Source organism: Netta rufina (assembly GCF_964035555.1).
Source record: "Netta rufina genome assembly, chromosome: 20".
Taxonomy (NCBI): domain Eukaryota; kingdom Metazoa; phylum Chordata; class Aves; order Anseriformes; family Anatidae; genus Netta; species Netta rufina.
In genome coordinates, this window is record NC_140144.1 from 8183818 (window position 1) to 8197039 (window position 13222).

A 13222-nucleotide genomic window follows, 5' to 3' on the forward strand; every position below is an offset into this window, starting at 1 on the left:
GCCGCTCGCCCAGGAGGAGAAGGAGAAGGAGGAGGAGGAGGAGGAGGAGGAGGAAGGCCGGACCCCCCCCCCTCCCCGGGATGTCACGGGAGGCGATTGTGCAGCGCTGAGCGGCCCCAGGGCGGGGGCAGCGGGGGGGGCTCGCCGCCGCCTCCTGCCCCGCCGCACAGCCCCGCCGAGCGCCGCCGGGATTTATGGTGCCGGCTATTTCTAAGGGGGAAGGAATTAACCAAAAAAAAAAAAAAAAGAAAAAAAAAAAAAAAGGAGGAGAGGGAAAAGAACCGACCCGAAGCCCTGACAGCGCTGGCGGAGGAGCTTCCAAAATCGAAGATCGGGCTACTTTTTTTTTTTTTTTTTTTTTTTTTTTTTTTTGCATTTTCCACCCGTCGCTTTTTTTTTTTTTTTCTGTTATTATTGTAATTTTTGTGCGAAAGGAAGTTGTGAACAACTGCAAGTCAGGAAGTGGAAATCCACACCGGTTGTGACAAGCTGGGGCTAAAAACTATTTCATTATTTATATAGATGTGTCTATCAACATTCTGCTTTTCATCCAAAGAATAAAGGGAAATACCGGCCAGTCCTATGTCTGACGGGGAATGACAGACCGCATCTGAGAAAAGGAAGGACTAAATATACCATCTAAGAACAACACCGTTATTTATTGAACTCGAGAGACTTTTCTTTTTTTCTTTTTTAACCCAAAGACTGTTTGAGTGAACGATTTAAAGGGTCATTAAAAGGGAAAAAAAAATAATTAAAGGCCCTTTTGCTTCTGAAGTGCAGCTAACCTCAAAATAGGAGCAGTGCTTGTAAGACAGATACTCAAATTAAGGCTTTACATGATGAATTTTCTATCCTATGGATATCGGTTCTGAGATTACAACCCAAGAAGATCTGTAATTGATCTAGCACCAGATAATTTCAATGCCTAATATTCCCCAGGATTGCTGGAGTACCCTAGGAGCTGCGTTGGACTGTATTCAGGGTATGCCATGGGCTGTATTCAGAGTATTAGCTGCAAATCCAAAGTTTTCCGGGAAAGTATTTCAGTGATTGAAGTCAAAGCCTCCATCGATCCCATTCCCACCAGCATCGACGAGTCCTCCAGCGTGGTCCTGCGCTACCGGACCCCTCACTTCCGAGCCTCTGCGCAAGTGTTGGTGCCCCCCATCCCCAAGAAGGAGACCTGGATCGTGGGCTGGATCCAGGCGTGCAGCCACATGGAATTTTACAATCACTACGGGGAGCAGGGCATGTAAGTATTTCCAGAGCGCGTGCGGGGGCATTTGCCTAAGGGGAAGGAAGAGCAGGAGAGCCACGGCCTGGCTGGGGAGCGCTGGGTTAAGCCAAAGTCAATAACCCAGTTGGTTTGATATTAAAAGCCAGCTCTTCTGAAACTTAACAGGACTTTCTCCTACGCTAAAAAAAAAAAAAATAATAATGAGAGCTTGTGCCTGCACCTTTTAAAGTAGTGGGTGTCCTTCTCTTCTAAGGGGAATGTACTCAAGCGCTAACCCCAAAATGTGCTCTGTTGGCAACCCAGAGCAGCACCATATTTCCCAAAAGCTTTTGAGCAGCGCTGGGGGGGGCTGAAATCCCAGGTCTGCGATCCCAGGTCTCCCTCAACCCTGCGAAGGGCACCCCCGCTCTGAAACACCCTTGGCACGAGGAGGGGGGGTCCTGAGCGCCGGCTCCTCTCCTCTGCATCCCTCCCCGGCTCAAACTGCGCATTGACGAGCCCCGGGGAAGCCCGGAGGCTGACACTTGTGGCACGCTGTGCTGCTGCTGCAGTGTGCCATCAGCGGCCAGCGCCACAGCCCCCAGCTCTGGCAGCGCACGTTGACAGCGCAGGAGGAATCCTGCTCGCTTCGGGGAGCCCGCATGGAGAGAGCAAAGGGGATTTAACCCCCCTGATGATTTAACCCTTGGAGGAGGGTCAAAATTTTACGTGAGCCTCATTTTGGATAATGTAAGAGGGAGAATGTGCACGTCTAGGTAAGGTAGGAGGAAAGTAAGGGCTGTTTGCACTCCAAACCCCTCCGTGTTGCCGGTCAGACAGTCATAGCGAGGCAAGAATGAGTCAAATTAAAATGTCACCTCCCTGCTGCGAGGAGTCCTCCCCCCCCCCCCGGTACTGCTCCCCCGCTGGTTTGCTCACCAGCCGTCCTTGCAGGCTTTGGCCCACGGTTACACCGGCAGCAGCCACTCGCCAAATGCCTGCACAGAGCAGCGATTCTGCAGCTCACGGTGCCAGGCAGCCTGCGGGTGCAGCAGGAACCTGCCCGGCCCCACAGCCCCCTGCCTGCAGTGGGGTCACTGGCTGGAGGCCCCGATGCTGCCCAGCCTCGGGGAGCACGGAGGAAGGATGCAGAGGCCGGGTTTAAGCAGCCCTCCTGGCTGCTAATCCCCAGGGCGCTGCGGGAGGGGGATGCTGGCTCGGCCGCTCACGAGTCGTTCACATAAAAAATAGAGGAATAGGGAGGGCTGAGAGAGGGTGGGAATGCGGAGGGCTAGGGAGCAGGGCAAACTCGGACGTGGTGCAGTGCCTTCCTGGAGGCCTGAGCATCTGCTCTGCGTGCGCATCCCAGCCCTTGCCTGCCTTCTGCCTGCAAGCCCAGATGCAGGCAGAGGTTCAGCAGCTCAGGCACGGAGCAGATGTGTGTTGGAAGATGCAGGCCGTGGGGAAGGGCACGCCAAGGAGCAGCTATAAGCCACAGACTGTTCCCACCCCATCCCCGTGTCCTCTCCCTGCTCAAGCAGAAAGTGCCTCGAGATGCAAAGTCCAGCACCTGGCAAAAGCAGGAGCAGTAAGGGAGCAGAGGAGCTTACCTTGATGCTAGAAGTACTTACAACAGGCCTGAGATCTGTAGGCTTTTTGGCTCCAAAACCATCTTCAGCAAGGACAATTTGTTGCTCAGATGTTCCCAGTTCCAGGCCTTCAGGATTTGCATGTGTAATTCTCGGGCTCATTTAGAAATCCTGCCTTCAGCAAGCAGCTGCAAGGAAAACAGAAAAGTCCGGTGTGTATAAATACAGCTCACATCCACTGGAATAAGGAGGGCAGGGCAGAGAGCTATTTAGACAGTGCTGCTGTGGATTGCAACCCCAGGCATGTTGCTTTACTTCTCTGCACCCAACTTTCCCTATTTTTAAGGGAGGATTTGGTACAGTCTTCCCTTGCTGGAATGCTTTGAGAGCCATAGACAAAAGTTTCAGCCAAAAGCTGTAAACAGGTAGTCAGAATTAAACACTGCAGATGTGTAGGAGAGCCATTATCCAGAAAGTCGTGGAAGCAGAAGGATTTCTCCCTGGGAGGTTCAGGCACATTTCGCTGATACTGAAGAGCTGCCCAGCCCCAATTCAGGATTGGCCTGCTCCTCCACCCGGCTTCTTTACGTGTGTCACCATCAGAAAGCTGTAAATAAAGGTGATTGGGAAGAAAGGCCTCTTTCAATGCCATCAAAACATACTCTTGGGAGACCTCTATAGAGCCAGGGACAGGACACAAACCTGTCTGAAAGGGTGGGCCTTCAGCTGATGCAAGTCAAGATAATTCCACTGACCTCCATGGAGCTGCATTGATTTATGCCAACGGACTGCTTGTCCCAGCTTTCCATAATGAAGAGACACCACTGGAACAACCATTTTTTAAAAATTATTATTATTATTTAAATCACTGTGGTAACAGGTAAACAGAAAACTCCAAATAAATGCCATCAGTTGGTCCACCTGGGCTTCAGTGCTTAGAGCAGGCTTCAGATTCATTTTTCACTCCTGCCCGCTGCGGTTGGTGGCTGTACACAAGCTGCCCTTACGCTGAGGACAGAAACAGCTGAGAAATACTGGAGCAGATGGAGCTGTGCATAAGACTCATATACGGATGTTAGATACAGAGGGGATAATTTCGACACGCGTTTAAAGCTGCACTGACAATTTTTTGGCTAAATGCAGCGTTTTTAAATGGAAGGAGAGGAAAATAACTAAAGCTCAGCTCACACATAAATGCTGGGGTTATTTTGCCTGTAAGGCAGCATGTGCTGGCAGGAACACGAGCACCCTTGGCAGGAGGAAGTGGAAGCACTCTCTGACCTCTCTCAATGCAGAACTGGGGAAAAACCCCAAGTCCCAGTGCTGCCGTTACTGCTCACCCCAAGCAGGGTTTTACCCTCAGCAGCGCCTTCCTCCCCCAGGGAGGCACAACATGGGGCATCAGGATCAGGCCACAGAGGTCCAGCCCTCATGGGACCAGCAGGACCCAGCTCCGGGCAGCATCTCCTGGGCACCCTGTGGGACCCGCGTCAGCGTTGGGGACGGCATCACCCAGTCGTGCTTCTTCATCTCCATGGAGACGTGCGAGGAGCAGCGCAGATGGTGATATGCAAAACAGAGCGAGAAATAAATCAGAGTTTGAATGCAATCAGCTGAGAATCTTGGGAAGTTCCAGGTAGATTTGCTCCCCCGGCAGACTCACCAGGACGGCTGGGCAGCACCGCATTGTCGCTGCAGCTTAACGGGCATCTCTCTCCTGCGAGATTAAATCTTCCGTGCCCTGCAGCAGAGAGACAATGAACTCGAGAAAGTGACTTGTCAAAAGAATAGAGCCCCGGTCCTTGGAAGGGAAAACAGACAAAAAAGGATTCACCAAAAAAATGATTTAAAAATTGGTTGCATTGCCCAGCTGAGGACAAATCACTGTAGCTGCCCCTCCAGAGGGGCTGAGGGAAAGGCTTTGCTGCCCTTACATGGCCTGTGGCTCTAACCCCATCTAAAGAGGTTGTCCAGCCCCAACATGAGCCCGCTCAGCTAAACCAGCAGCAATCCCTCCCGGTTGCTTAGCGTCAGGTCTCTGGAGTTTACTACCTGCACCCTGGTTCAGGAGGCACATGGCTGGAGGACAGGCTGGCGAGACCACGACCACATCTAAAATTTCTTTCCTGTTCTCCACTGTAACCCTGGCTGGAATTGCTTGACGTGCCAGAGTAGGTGAGAGAGACACTGTAAAGGACAAGTTCAAATTAAGCAGCTCTGAATATCAGGTTTTCCTCCTTTCAGCCAGTCTCCAACCTCGACGCAGAGAGGCAGGGGGTCAGGGGAGCGATGGCTCTGCCTGCACCAAGCAAGGGCTGCATCCAAGGAGGGCTTTGTAAGTCAGGGAGCTGGTGGAAAGGAAAGGCACGAGAAAGCACGAGGTTCTCCAAGCTCATCTGCCCTGTGACTGATTAGGAGCTGGCTTGAAGGCTCAGGGGCTGAGGCTGCACGGGTGCCTGATGCCTGCCTGGATGGGTTAGCTCGCTGCACCCACGTGGATGCATGGAGCCAGAGGCTGCTGTGCCTGGGGCTGCTGCCACTGCACAAGACACTGACTCCCCCAGCACGTGCTGGGGGCTTGGTTTCTCGTAGCAGAATAGGAAGAAATGTAATTGAAAGGGAAGCAGGGGGGTAAAGCTGCCTAAAGCAGCACGGCTATCAGCGGCAGGGCTGCTGTTGGGCCATGAGAAATAGCTCAAACACCCTCCTCCTGGTAGCAAGAGGACATTTGTCAGGGGAGATGCTCTGGTCTCTGGTGATGCTTGTGCTGACTGAAGGTTTCAGAGCGGCAGGAACAAGCTCGTCACTATCACAAGCTGGAATCTACCGCTTTTGGAGCTGCTCAGCCCTAGTGAGCCGATGAAACCAGATAGGTGGGTGCCTTCTCCTGCCTGCTCCCTGCTATTGTCAGCAAAGTGTTTACTGGGCACTTTCTGGCCTTTCCTTGGCTCAACACCATCACAGAAAGATGCTGATGCAGCCAGAGATCCTTCCATAGCGTTCTTCCCAAAGCCAGCCAGAGGCCGGCTGCTGGCACATTACTTAACACAGATGAGCCCTGCAAGGGAAGGCTACTGCCACAGCAGGCAAGGGGCAGCCACCAGCAGCCCTCATGCAGCCTCTCCTTTTGGTCCAGTCACAGGATCCTCACAAGGCCCCACTTCTTTCTTTCCTTGTTACTAAGCGCTGCACATAAGTGTGATGGCTTTGAAACCTCAGGGTTAACCGCAGTCACTCAAATTAGGCCCAGAGCACTGCTCAAAGCAAGGCAGGCCGGCTTCCTCCTCCTGCTCCCTGCCCACGCCGTGTCTGAGGCAGAGCGGGCGCTGAGGCCACGCCGAGCACAGCCTCTGGGGCTCTGACGGGGAGGTTTCATTTGAGGCTGGACCATGTCGGTTCTTCAAGTGGCCTCCTGCCCCTGCCTGCTGAGCCCAGCCTGGCCCTACTCCCCCTCCTTGATCCTGTGTGGACGCTGAGCAGGGCCTGCAGCCTGGATGTCCTCGCAGGGAGCGGAGATGGAGGCAGGAAGCTCCAGGAGGATCCCCAGCTTTTAAAGCAGCCTCTAGTGGCTGTCCTGCCCTTCCTTTGCCTGCCCAGGAAGCAGCCCAGGCTGGGGGGATCAGCCCCTCGCAGCCCGCTTTGGCGCCGCCACATCCACGCAGCCTCCATCTCCGCACCTTCACACCACATCTGTCACTTACGTGAGCCTCCAGGAAATTGTCACATCTCATCCCTGGGCCGCAGTCAAGCTGAGAACGAGGCCTGTGGAAAACGACCCTAAGAGGTCTGCTGTAAGCAGAGAAAGAGCCCCTGAAACGTTTCAGGGGTAAGGCTGCGCGGCAGGGACCAGCTTGGTGGCCGATACCCTCTGGTTCATCTTCCCTGGGACAGCTGAGTCCATCCAGAGCCCCACCAGCTCTTCCCTCCCCAGACCTCTTTGCAGAGGGGTGCAGCGAGCCTGGAGAGCTCTGATTTGGAGGGGAGCCTGTGAGCATCCCCCGGCTGGAGCAGGGCTCCTGGCAGGGCAGCTCGGGGATCTCTTTCTGGCTGCTTTGGGTACGCATTTTCTTCCAGGGAAAGGACTCCCTCTGCCTGCTGGCTGCAGGCTCAGGCGCAGAAGGCTGCAGCAGTCCAGTGCCGTAGTGGGCAGCTCTGATCCCACAGCTCTGATCCCGCAGCCTCACATCCTGCAGCCTCACACCCCAGCCCGGCACCTGCTGCAGCCTCAGCCCAACACCTGCCCTGGCACCCACAGGAGGCTTTTGCAGGAGCCCACACTCCCATGAAAAAATCCATGAAATAAATCCTGCGAGGTATCTTCCAACTACTGCCAGATGCTTAGAGCTGACGAGCAAACGAGCCAGTGATTACAAACACGCAGGCACTTCACGGTCATTAACTAATTAACAACCAGCCTTTCGAGATGGCCACATTAGTGCCAGGCGGTGGAGAGGAGCAGCTCATCCCACGCCACCCTGCACAGACCAGGAGAGCAATACACTTTCCCTGTCCCTCAACCAGCTCCAACCAAGGGCTGTTTTAAGCTGCAACACTGTGCTCTGGGTGAAGGCCATGACAAGCACCCTGGTGAACTCTGACGCAGCCCCCCCATCTCCCTCCCAAAACCCAGCATCTCAGCACAAAGCCTGGAGCCTGAGCACCGCAGCAGGGGCAAGGGAAGATGCCAGCAGGGAAGCTGTTGTGCCGTGTCCCCTTTCCCAGCCCCGGCAGCAGGACGCTCCCCGTGCCACCCATCTGCGGGGCCTGACAGGAGCTGGAGGTGGCCGGGGTGAATTTGAGCCACAGGGCCAGCCTGAGTCATAAAAAAAAAGGTCTTCAAATTACCAGCACGTGGGCCATGGTCGCGCTGTTTTGGTGCCATTAGAATTACAGAATCAGAGAATATCCCAAGTTGGAAGGGACCCATAAGGATCTTCGAGTCCAACTCCTGGCACCACACAGGTCTACCCCCAAATTCAGACCATTAGGCTGCAAATATCTACCCCCTTTTTCTAGCTCAGACGTTTACTTCTCCTTGGCCATTTAAACATTAGATTGGAAGTCAGTAAAAAACAAAACAGTTCTGTACCAGCTCTGTAAGGTGACAGAGGACTGTTCTCACTTTACTCTCTTGCTAGAAAGTCTGACCTTTCTGCCAGCCTCGCAAGCACAGAGCAGGGCGACCAGCGAGGGGCCGGGGCAGCCTTACAGCCAGCTGCCCTCTGTTTCTCTGATTACCGTAACTTCATCCCAGCCCCGCGCACAGCCTTTGAACCGGGCTCCTGCCAGGGCTGCAGAGGGATGGGTTACACTGCCAGCGCCACACGGACAGCAGGAAGGGCCAGCGGCTCACCCAGAAAGATAAGAAGTGTTTTACCAGCCGGGGCTCAAGGAAAGTCAGAGCTGAAAGGGGAAACGGGAGCCCTTGGGGCGGGAGGTAGCAAGGAGCAGGGAAGCTTTATGGTCACGCTGAGTCCTCAAGAATGATCTTAGTTCAGAGCTCAGCCCAGCTCCCCTGTCCCTTAACCCAGAGCCCACCAGCTCTGCCCCCAGACAAGGACCTGCAGGGGGATCCCTGCAGTGCTGGGGCTCCCCAAAAACGTCCCCCTGCAGCCTCCCTCAGACACCGGCATGTCCCCAGCTGTTGCCAGTCCCTGCAAGGAGCTCATGGTCCTGTAGGGTCAGACTTTCACCATCAGCCCTGGAAATCTGCAAACACCCTTTTAATGGCAGGGAAGAGCTCTGCCTGCAGGGAGGGCAGAAATTCCAGTAAAAGCTGAAGGGGGAGCGCATTCACAACTACTTCCTCTCCTTCCTTGAAGCCTCACGTGTTTCTAAAGTAATTAATTAATGCATTATCCATAACTCGTTGTTGATGATTGATGGCAGGTCAAGTTGGGAGCTTCCAGACCTACTGGACGGTAAAATCCAGGCCATCAGTGACTCAGACGGAGTGAACTACCCCTGGTATGGGAACACGACAGAAACCTGCACCATCGTGGGGCCCACAAAGAAGGAGTCCAAGTTCAACATCAGCATGAACGACAACTTCTACCCCAGCGTGACGTGGGCCGTGCCCGTCAGCGAGAGCAATGTGGCCAAGCTCACGAGCATTCACCGGGATCAGAGCTTCACCACCTGGCTGGTTGCCACCAACACAGCCACCAACGAGATGGTGACCTTGCAGACTATCAAATGGCGCATGAGGCTGGGCATAGAGGTAAACCCCAGCAGACCCCTGGGGCAGCGTGCCAAGCTGCAGGAGCCCTCTGCTCAAGAGCAGCCCCAGGTCCTTAGCAAGAATGAGCCAATACCACCCAGTGCCCTTGTCAAACCCAATGCCAATGATGCTCAGGTACTCATGTGGAGGCCAAAGGATGGACCACCGCTTGTGGTGATACCTCCGAAACACCGATAATAAAAACCTGGCGTCCCGGCACCAGAAGGGAGAACAAACAAACAATCAAACACAGAAACAAAGCAAAACAATCACTTAGGTATTAGAATAATAACACGTGTAATCTGAGCAAAATCAAAATGCACTTTTTAGTCATTCAACAAATGCAACCATTCTACCTTCTCCCATTGGGACGGATTTCACTGTGCTAAAGCTAAAGAGGAGACCTTGGACTGGGGTCTGTCTCATCACTGGATTCCTAAGGGAAGAAACTAACACTGATGTCTATCCGTAGAGCTTTCTTTTTTTCTTCCCTACTTTAGTTACTGTTTGAACTTCAGTCTCATTAGCTTGTCCAGACTGCCCAGAACAATAAGAACATTTTATTTGGGATTTTAAGAATTTTTTTTTTTTTCTTTTTCATTTTGGTTGAGAACGAAACAAGTTCCTGGAGCAAAAAGTTGACTATTTAAGATAGGGATTTATTTTTTTTTAAGCTGTAAGGTTCTGAGTTGCAAATCCAAGTCATGCGGCCTTATGTAGACTTTGCTTTGCATTGCCAAACTTTTGCCTTAAAGCTATGTTTGAAAAAAAACAAACAAAAAAATATCACCAGGCAGAATGTCCTTTCTACAGAATTTTTGGGGAAAAAGTTTTGGAGCAAGGAATAGATTGTGAGCATGTCACAGGCTGATGAAAAGGGCACAAAGCGTGATCAAAAGAGAAATAAATCTTCCTGGTTTTAAAACATGGAACAAGGAAGCATGGAAGTAATCCCAGTTTCAAAGCAATGCAAATAAACCTGCTGTAGAATGGCTTTTGAGTGGGAGCTGCTAGGCCATCTCCTGCTTCGCGGAAGGGATAGGGAGCAAGCTCGCACCGCTTGCGCTTTCTGTTCCCAGTCTCCCATCGGCATTACAACGTGGGATAATCTCACAGGCAAGGCCCACAGCTGGAATCGTGGCCACAAGGGGAGAGGGGGATGCTCAGCCTGGCTAGCCCACGGGCCTGCTGCCGCCCAGCTCAGCACAGGTGGTGGTCGGGTGAGGTGCTGCAGCCCTATATTCCCATGAAATCCAAACCATAGTGCTGTAAGAAGAGCAGGACGTAAAAGGGATCCTTCTGGAGCCACTGGGGATATGCAAGGGCAGATTTTATCGACCAGGTCTACCCAGCAACAGCCAGAATTCAGGAACGGCCACGTCTAAAACCAACAGGCACCTATTCCTAGCAAACACTATAAGCAAACCTACGAAAAACTCTTCTTCCTACCAGTACAAACCATGCTGGGGTTGGTAGATCATTCTCTTCCAAATGACCTCATGATCTACACGACTTTCAGGAATGGGGCACAGGCAGGACCGCTGGTGGGACCGTACCCACTGGTGGGGGCACAGGGCTCTGTAGTGAAGGAGAAGGCCCGAGGTGGTGCAAGCAGGGAAAGCATGGGGTGTAGATCCTCCAGGAAACAAGGTGCATTTGGAGCAGGAGGCAGGACCGGTAGGTTTTAACAAGGACCGTGTCCAGGTGGCTCCAGAGATAACCAGAGGCACTGCTCCCGAGGAAGGAGGCGAGGGGAGGCAGCTGGCAGGGGACGGGCACAGCGCATGGGCAGAGGAATTCCACTTCCCCTTCCCTCTGCAGCTCTTTCCACTAAGATAACATTTCTTCCTCCTAGTCACAAAAGGCCTCAGGAGCTAGGACTGAGGAGAGCTCAGCGCCCAAGATCGGAGCCTGGCCCGGCCTAGCTGGTCCGGACAGGGCTCCTGAGAGGCCTCCCCTCAGAGAGGCACTGATTTGCTGCTATTGCTCCCTTCATCTTCCACACGGGACATTACCAACAAGAAATTCTCCCTCCTTGCTTCTCCAAAGCCATATCATCTACTTGGGCAACAGGTTCAACATCTCCCCTGCCTGGGGAAAGCATGCCCAGAAGATCTGTCCCCCCCACGGCAGTCTCAAACCAGCAGACAAGGATATGGGGTCCCCGCGACTTACCCCATGCCCAGGGCAGGCCGTCCTCCTTCTCGCACCACTTCCAGAGATGCTCAGCTGCCGAGCTGCCCTCTCCCCCCTCAACGGGGGAGATCTTCACGGTAGGAAGTCCAGCATCACAAGCAGCTTGCAGACAAATGGACTGGATCAAACCCAAATCCACGAGCCAAAGGCTGCCTAAATCTAGGCTTCGGGACTATAAAGGATGAGGCTAGGGAGGCTTTGACTTGCACAGTCGTTCTCTCTATTAAACTCCATTTTCTTACACGGATTCAAACCCTAACTACAGCTCCACTGGCACAGCCCTTCGGGACTTGTCTGTATTTTCTCCTAGGCAATACACGCAGAAGAGGACAAAACGGGAGCTGGGGGGGAATAGCTGATAACACTTGCACACATCTTGGCTACTGCTTAGATGCACTCTGGGCAGTCTCGTGGGTGGGAGTAGAAGGGGTATTTATGTCTGGTATTCACTTTGTCTCCAGGTGCTGAGTACTTACAGTTCTCACTGATGTCAGCATGGGTCGAAAAAAGCAGACCCGGTTGTCTTAATTAGCTGCACAAAGGAATTCCAAGGAAAGATTTCTTCTCAGTCACCAAAAATCACATTCAGGGAACACCTACGTCCTTTTCCACTTAGCTTTGTGTTGGACTCAGTCTCTCCCAGTGCGTTAAGTAAATCTGGTTCCTCCTCCTCCTCCCTCTACCTGGTGGACTGGATGCATCCATGCAATTCAATGCTAACCTCCTGGCTAGTTTGTCCTGTTGCACTGAGCAGACCCAGCTGAGTAGTAAATATAAAACTCGAATTTCACGTCAGGGTCAGCTTTGCATGGACTTCTCCCCTCCCAAAGAACGCCTTTATCCCGTGCCTAGTTTGAAACGTGCCCCCCACCTCCATTCACACCACCAGACGCAGCACAGAAAAGGGATGCTGCCTCTCCCGAGATTTCATGCTTTGTGATTAAAAGTGATGTCTTTCCAATGCTGCTTCATTGCAAAACTGACGAGGACAGATCGTTTGAATACAAGAGGAACGGTGGCTGGAAGTGACGGGCGCTGTAGACACCGCTGCTCGTGGGGCTGGTTAGGATGGGGAGCCAGGGCATCCTGCACCGAGCAGAGGCAAAGTGAGCTCCTGCTTGGGCAGCTTTGTGCAGCCAAGCCGGGGTGCAGGGGGATGCCCTGGGGGGTTAATGGAGCACCACCACGGGGCACCCTACACCTCAGACTGCCCCTGCCCAGCGGGGCCGGCAGCCTCACCGCCCCCACCTGCGGCACCCAGTGCCGCTCCTGCTCTCCCCACCTTCCAGCTCCCAACACCCAGGAGCCCAGCAGAGCGAACCAAGGTACTGAGCAGCGGTGGGGAGGGTTAGATCTGTTCAGCCAGCGCAGCAGAGAGCGAGGCCGGCCCCGGCAGCACCCCAGGGCTGCCCGAGCACCGCGTCCTCCCGGCCATCCTTGCCCTGGTTCGCGGCGCAGCAATAAGAATCGTCCTTGGTCTTGCAGAGATACTGTGAAAACAAAACCACGATGTACCAAGTCTGGACACTTACGGCGATGTAAAAACAAAACCCTGCTTTTATAACAGACAGAAAATAAAAATAAAGTGAAATTTTCAAATGCGTCTGCCTGGTGTCGTTAGGGCGGTGGCTGTTTTTACCCAAGAAGTTCCACCACCTCTGCGCGCACGTTTTCAAGACTGATAAACACCCTGTTTACCAGGAGCACATTTTCTCTCTGTTTCAGCTCTTACGCTGCATCAGATAGAGCGAGGAGGTTTCTGGTTAAAAATACCAGCCAGCATCCTGCATTTTTCATTACCAGGCTGCCGCGTGCCTTGTGATGGAAGGACGGCGCTGCTGTGGTTGGAGCAGCTCCACGGGCAGACAGCAGCTGAACTTCCACAGCTCAGCTCCCTGCTGCTGCTTGCTTCTTTAGCAGAAGATGAGCGGTAGCTGTAAATGCTGCATCTGCAGAGGCGACCTGCCCGGAGTAAGGAGAGCCCTTCTGAGGTCATAG

At 53.2% G+C, this 13222-nt stretch overlaps 1 protein-coding gene across 1 annotated transcript; it reads left to right on the forward strand.

Annotated features, from left to right (window-relative positions):
- Positions 1–329: 329 nt before the first annotated feature.
- Positions 330–12804, forward strand: FAM78A (family with sequence similarity 78 member A). The gene is made up of 2 exons (XM_084299346.1): positions 330–1255; positions 8698–12804. The coding sequence occupies exons 1-2, from the start codon at positions 993–995 to the stop codon at positions 9224–9226; spliced, it is 792 nt and encodes a 263-aa protein (XP_084155472.1). The 5' UTR covers positions 330–992; the 3' UTR covers positions 9227–12804.
- Positions 12805–13222: the final 418 nt, after the last annotated feature.